Genomic DNA, 6,180 nt, shown 5'->3' with positions numbered 1-6,180 from the left:
CTTTGGTGTCGGACTCCAGTCCAGTGGGACCCTTGGGAACTGTTGTGACAGGACATGGGGTGATGGTTTTAAACTGAAGGAGCTTCGATTCAGGTTAGATATTAGGAAGAAGTTTTTTATGATGAAAGTAGTGAGGCCCTGGCACAGGTTGCCCGGAGAAGCTGTGGCTACCCCACCCCTGGCAGTGTCCAAAGCCAGGCTGGATGGGGCTTGGAGCAACCTGGCTAGTTGAAGGTGTCCCTGCTCATGACAGGGGAGTGGAACTGGATGAACTTTAAGGTTCTTTCCAACCCAAACGATTCTATGATATTAAGACTCAGTAGCTTTCTCTGCACTGCCTTGGGTTGACTGGAAATATGGAAGCTTGGGGATGTGGTCCCAGGCTGGGGAGCTGCTGTGGGAGTCCCTGTCAGGGTGCGATGCCAGCATCCCTGTGCAGGCAGCGCTGGATGGCGGGATGGACGGGAAGGTTGTTTCTTGGTGGATTTCAGGCACATGTGCCAAGGACGGGGAGCACCAAGGATGCCGCGGGAGTGCGGTGGGAGGACTTCTCAGTGTGTGTGTATGTGTGTATGTGTGTGTGCGCGGAGCCGGGCGGGTTCCCCGGCGGTTCCCCGGCAGTTCCCGGCGGGCCGGGCCGTTCCTGACGTGGAGCGCCGGGCCGGCCGGAGGCGGAGCGCGCGGGTTTATCAGCGCCGCGGTCGGCGCAGGGCGCGCAGCAAACAGGCGGCGGCGGGGACCGCCGCCTCTCGCCGCCCGCCTGCGCAGCGGCCCGGAGCCGCCGCCGGAGGGCAGGGAAGGAAGGCAGGAGGAGGGAGGCGGGCGGAAGCGCGCGGGGCCGGGGCGCGGGCGGCGCGCTCGGGATGGTGCTCCTGCCCTCTGGTAGATGGCAGCCGGCGCTCCTGGGGGCCGGGTCGTGCGCCGCGGCGGCTAGGTGAGTGAGGGACCCCTGCCCTGCCGCCTTCCCCGGGGAGACCCCCGCGGCCGCGCGTCCTTGCCCTGCCTGCGCCCGGGATGCGCCCAGGCTCCTCCCTGTGTTCTCAGGCTACCTGGGATCTGCGGCGGCACCCAGGGCTGGGCTGTCGCCTCCTCGCTCCTCCGCGCCGTACAACCGCCGCATCCGAGCAGCCCCGAGCCGGGCACGGCATCCCCGGCCCGGGCTGGCGAACTGCAGCAGCCCATCTCTCCAGATCCCGTCCCCACGGGTCCCATTCCCCTGCCAAGAGCAGGTACCACCCCGTGGCATCAGGTCACTGCCACAGTCCCTGCGGTCTCTCGGGAAGTCCACTTGGCTTTCCAGTTCTCTAGCACAGATCCAAAGAAGCGCTGTCAGCTCTCTGCCCCGGCACCCGTGCTTCTTGGAGCTCATCACTTCCCTGGCATTAAAGCCTTGCTATGACCACCAAACTTACTGTTTGGCACAGTGTCACAATATATAGAAGGGGTCATTCAAAATCGGGATTGCTTAGCAGTTCCCTTTATGTTAAACTTGCTACAGACTTTGTTAGTATGTTGGTGGGAACAGCTGTTTATTCAGTTAAGGAAGAATTGCCATCCCTGGAAACCAAAAGCAGAAACGTATAAAATCGTGTAGCGCAGACCAAGTGATTTTTCAGCCTTCTGCCGTCCCCCATTGCATAGTAATTGCACTAACAACTTGGTGCATGTGTTTCTTTTCTCTTCTGCAGGCTGCTAAAGAACAGCAGATCCAAATAGGTAAGTCTTTTTAGCTATTGTTGCTGCTATCAAAGCAGAAATAAAAGAAGCAAGCTCAACAAACTAGTGATTTTCTGGAGAAATGATCTGTATGCAGGCGAGCATTCCCCACCATTGCCACCCAGGAGCATTTGTAGTTGCACGGTGACGTGGCATGGATTGAATTTGCATGTCCTCTCGTGCTGCAGTTTGGCATCCTGATGTGTCTGTGCTTCCCTTCTGAAATGTAAACCTACAGAAGTTATAAAATCTGTAGCTGTTCGCTGTTGCCCCATAGACTGATAGTCCTGGGTAAGAATGTGCCTTGCAGCGAGTTTGGTGTCAGTGGTACATGCAGGTGCTGAAAGGAAAGGTGCCTGTTTGTGCCCGTGAGGTGCTTCATACTGAAACTTTAGCCTGTTGGACTCCTCCCAAAGACAGGGAGGATGCACCCACTGTTTAGCTTCAGGTGTGTGTGTGTTCATTTAGACTAATGGGTAATTGGGTGCTCTGTGTAGATTGGAAGAGGTGGTGGGAGGATGTGGAAGCTGGCATTCCCTCTCCAAGGGTGTTAGTGCCAGGGAATGCCATCCTATGGGCTCCTTGCCTTACCCAGTATGAAGTGAGCCTTTCACCATGCTGTTGAGTGTGTGTCCCTGCACACGAGTGTGCTCTGGAGCTCTTCAGCAGTGGGAATGGACCCAGGCAGTTCTGCTTCCAGTTGCCGTTAGACCCCCTGCCCTGAGGTTTTGGTTCAGGTTTTGTTCAGAAAAGAATTTCAAGCATTTCTGTAAATTTTGGAAGTCTTGTCTCAATTTCAGTTCTGGCACTGCATCCTCCTGGGCTTAGGTTGGCTTCCACTGCGATCACTGAATAATTGGAATGGAGATGGTGAGGTACATTTAAAGCTAACTGGCAGACAGAGGGTTTTTCCAGTGGTATGCTGATCCTGTGTTTTATTTCTAGTCCTTTCCATGAGAAATGGGTTGTATTTGAATTTCAGAAACCATAAGCTATATAGGAATGCATCTTTTAAATTACACAGTACATCAGGCAAACTCCCTGAATCTGGAAGACAACTTTCTGTCCTTTAATGTCTTCTTCTCTTTCACGGCCTCAGCACTGCTGTACTCAGGAATGTTTGGGGCTCTATTTGGTCCTGTAAATTCTGATTCAAAAAGCACAGAACCATAGAATTCCAGAATGATTCGGACTGGGAGGGACTTGAAAGATCATCCAGTACCAACCCCCTGCCATGGACAGAGACACCTTCCACTTGACCAGGTTGCTCCAAACCCCATCCAGCCTGGCCTTGGACACTCCCAGGGATGGGGCAGCCACAGCTTCAAACTGTGGCTTCCTCAGCTGAGAATGACTTGGAGGTAAAACCTGCACTGGGATTGTCTCAGATGTGCTGTCCTACTTCTGAGCCCCTACCAAGTGTCGGTTTGCATCGCTGTTGTGTATTTTGAGTTGGCCCAGGGCTGGCTGCTGTCAGCAGCTGATCTTTTCGCCTGAGAAGTCACTTAGGGCAAACTAAAGCACCTGGGGGTTTATTTTTGTTAAATATCAGCACAGACTGCAGTACAGGCACAGGGAGTTACCACATTTAATTACCTGCATTCATGCACAATGTGCTGCAGTGCCTGGGGGCTGTCAGGAGGAACTGGTTCTGTGTCACTCGTGGCACAGTCAGCCTGAAGGTGCTGATGCTCGGGACTGTGCTGCATCTTCACTTCTCCTTAGCCTCCCACACAGTAACTCCATCACTGCTCAGTGCCACTTCTGTAAGAAATCTGGGATCTGACCCGTGACACAATGGTGCCAGGCCCTGCTGCCTGCAGAAAGCACCTGCAGCTCTGCAGAGGCTGCAAAAACACCACATCAGCCTTTTCTTGAGCTGTCTGTATCCCTGGAGCCAGTGACAGCAAAGTACAGCAATGAGGGCACCAGAGCCGTTCCCACATCAGTTCTATCCTTGCAGTCCATTGCTTTTACTCATCCAGCTTGCAGTGTCCAGGTACAGCACAGTCTCATCCCTCTTCGGGTGCTGAGTTGTGAGGGAATTTTCAAGAAACCCATTGCCCTTTTCTGTCTTGTCTTTCTCTGTGGGTGTTTCTGCCACCTAAAGGCAGCCAAAAAGAGCAAACAGTAGTTCTGGAGTGATCCAGGTTGTTGAGAGGCACCGCAACTGCTTCTTTGTTTCTGGAAGCCACCAGCCAATGATGGGGACAGAAAATGGTGATGACAGAACCCCTGCTGGGCTTGTCTGGTGGTCTCCAGCCCATCTTGTCCTATAAAGCATTACTTTGCTGAGTGACCAGAGCAGCTCTGTGTCATTCCCTTGTGCTTTCCTGCGGAATGGAAGCGTGATCTCCCGGAGCGTGGCACAGTCTCCCTCTGGAAACGCTGTCCTCTCCATCCCTGCAGCAGCAGGTAACTGTTTTTTCCCCAGTACTTTTCCTGCCATCCAGCAATCTGGTTGTGTCACAGCCTGTGAATTCCAGCCAGAAGGTGCCGGCACAGGAGTGCTCTCAAGGTGTCACCTCAGATCCGGTCCTCTTGCTGAGACTGTGTTTTTGAAATCTTCTCAAATAGATGTTTAGGCATTTGGAACTCTCCTGTGGACAGCCACATTAGGAATTTTTGATCAATGTATTTCACAGAATCTTGTGTCTAAAAAAATAATGTTTTTCCAAATGCAGGTGATAAAAAAGGAAAAAGTTTAGGAATCTGGAACCCCAGCTGTTGTACAGTGCAAAGACAACTCCTGGGAGAGCCAGCAGTGTTAATTCTGCAGTTTAATGAGTATTTGAGGGGGAAAAAAACCCAGCTCTCTTCAGAGGCATTCTCTACCTAATTATGTTTTGACACACAATGAAAGAATGTGATGTTCCTTCTTAAGTGCTTCCTTTCAACTTAAACATTGTGCAGCTGGAGCAGCAGTTTAAAGCCAGATTTTAAAAAAATGGAGAAAATTTGCAGTTAAGTGCTTTTCCTCTTGCTCTGATCAGCACTGTCAGCTTGGAATTAGCAGAGCAGATCGACTCCGAAATTTTAGCTTAGGAAAGGGAACACCTACAGCTGGAATAGCATTTCCTCGGAGCGTGCAGTCTGTGGAAAGAGGGTAATGTAAGTCAGCGGAGGAGTTCAGATGTCTTCGGGATTCAGTCATGTCCCATTTAATTTTAATTGCCTTTGAACAAAAGGCATTTCCTCTTCTAGCTCAGCATTTACAGGCTCTGGAAAGGGCTTTTGCTGACTCAAATCCTTGACAGTTCTCATTTTCCAGCCTTTGTTCCTACCTTCTTGTGGCTAGCTGGCTGTTCTTATTAGCAAAATAGCCTTTTTTTTTTTTTTTTGCCCCAGCCTGTGGAAATGTGGGAATTTATCTGTGAGATGTGCAGAACGGTTTCTCTGTTGTGCAGTAAGCACAGAATTCGATCCCCAGACTGTGGTGCACTGAACCTCCCGCTTTAAAAGAAAAGAACAAGCCACAAGGAATCTCAGCAAGGTAAAAGGTGGAATGTCAGCCTGGGAATGAAGTCCCAGCCCTGAAGCCCCGGGAATGTGAGGAGCAGTGATTTTACTTTGACCCAGTTAGGATGTACAACCCAGCAGCTCTGTCTCCTGTGCATGGCCCGGTGTCTAATTAATAAAAATTGCTTCAGAGTTTTAATTTGGTCCCTTCTCTAAGGAGACAGACTAGCAATCCTGGCTGAGAATTCCCAGTGCTTTAAATGGGAATTATCCTAAGGATAATGGCCTAATTAGGATGCCAGTTTTAGAACCTCATCTTGTGGGTGTGTGGCAAAGTAGGTGAAGTTGGCTGCTGCTGAAACCCACCCTGTGGCTGCTGGCTGTAGGATGTGGGGTAGCAGTGGGCTTGGAAATGACTTGTCACATTCCTGGGATATAGTATTTGTATACTAAGATAATTTGTAGTGCAAGAATTAAAATGTCTGTGTTCGTTCTACTAGTACCATACATTGTTTTTTGGTCAAATTCCTTAGTAACTGGCCTGAAAGAAAGTGAAAAGCAGTTCTGTGAAGCCATTAGGAACATTTTCCTCCTGAAGTTACTCACTGAATGTGTAAGTCCTTTAAAAGCAGCAGCCTCTGCTACCAGGAGAGAGGAACTGGCTACTGAGCTTTTGCTCTGTTAATTCTCAGCCCAAGTGTGAGCCACACTGCGAGCAGGTAAAACTTAGCTCGCTTAATTAAGTACACTTATTTGAGGAATTCTCAATGGCACTTAGTGCTACCATCAGAGCCACCCAATCTCGGAGGTTTTTAAATGGAATTGTCAGTAATATCACTCTAATATTGCTTTCACCAGCTCTCCCAGGAGAAGAGGAGCTAGGGAATGCCTGTTTTGGTGCTGAGTGTCTTTAACTCTCACATAGTGGAATCCAGTGGCTTAGGCTTAGGCCTTGGTCCCGTTGGGAGCAGCATGTGGCCCCACAGCTTGACCTGGCCCATCTCC

The 6,180-nt window shown here is 50.6% G+C and overlaps 1 protein-coding gene across 1 annotated transcript in view; it reads left to right on the top strand.

Annotated features, from left to right (window-relative positions):
* The first annotated feature begins 522 nt into the window (after nucleotides 1–522).
* The window catches only part of ADAMTS3 (ADAM metallopeptidase with thrombospondin type 1 motif 3), a 56,998-nt gene continuing 51,340 nt past the window's right edge, over nucleotides 523–6,180 (top strand). Inside the window, exons 1-3 of the mRNA XM_029964514.1 lie at nucleotides 523–934; nucleotides 1,045–1,229; nucleotides 1,689–1,716. Of these exons, the coding sequence (XP_029820374.1) occupies nucleotides 523–934; nucleotides 1,045–1,229; nucleotides 1,689–1,716 (625 nt within the window). The remainder of the gene's footprint in view (nucleotides 935–1,044; nucleotides 1,230–1,688; nucleotides 1,717–6,180) is intronic.

This window comes from Manacus vitellinus, unplaced genomic scaffold (genome assembly GCF_001715985.3).
Source record: "Manacus vitellinus isolate BGI_N305 unplaced genomic scaffold, ASM171598v3 scaffold_73_pilon, whole genome shotgun sequence".
Classification (NCBI taxonomy): domain Eukaryota; kingdom Metazoa; phylum Chordata; class Aves; order Passeriformes; family Pipridae; genus Manacus; species Manacus vitellinus.
This window is presented reverse-complemented; position numbering and strand designations above follow the sequence as displayed.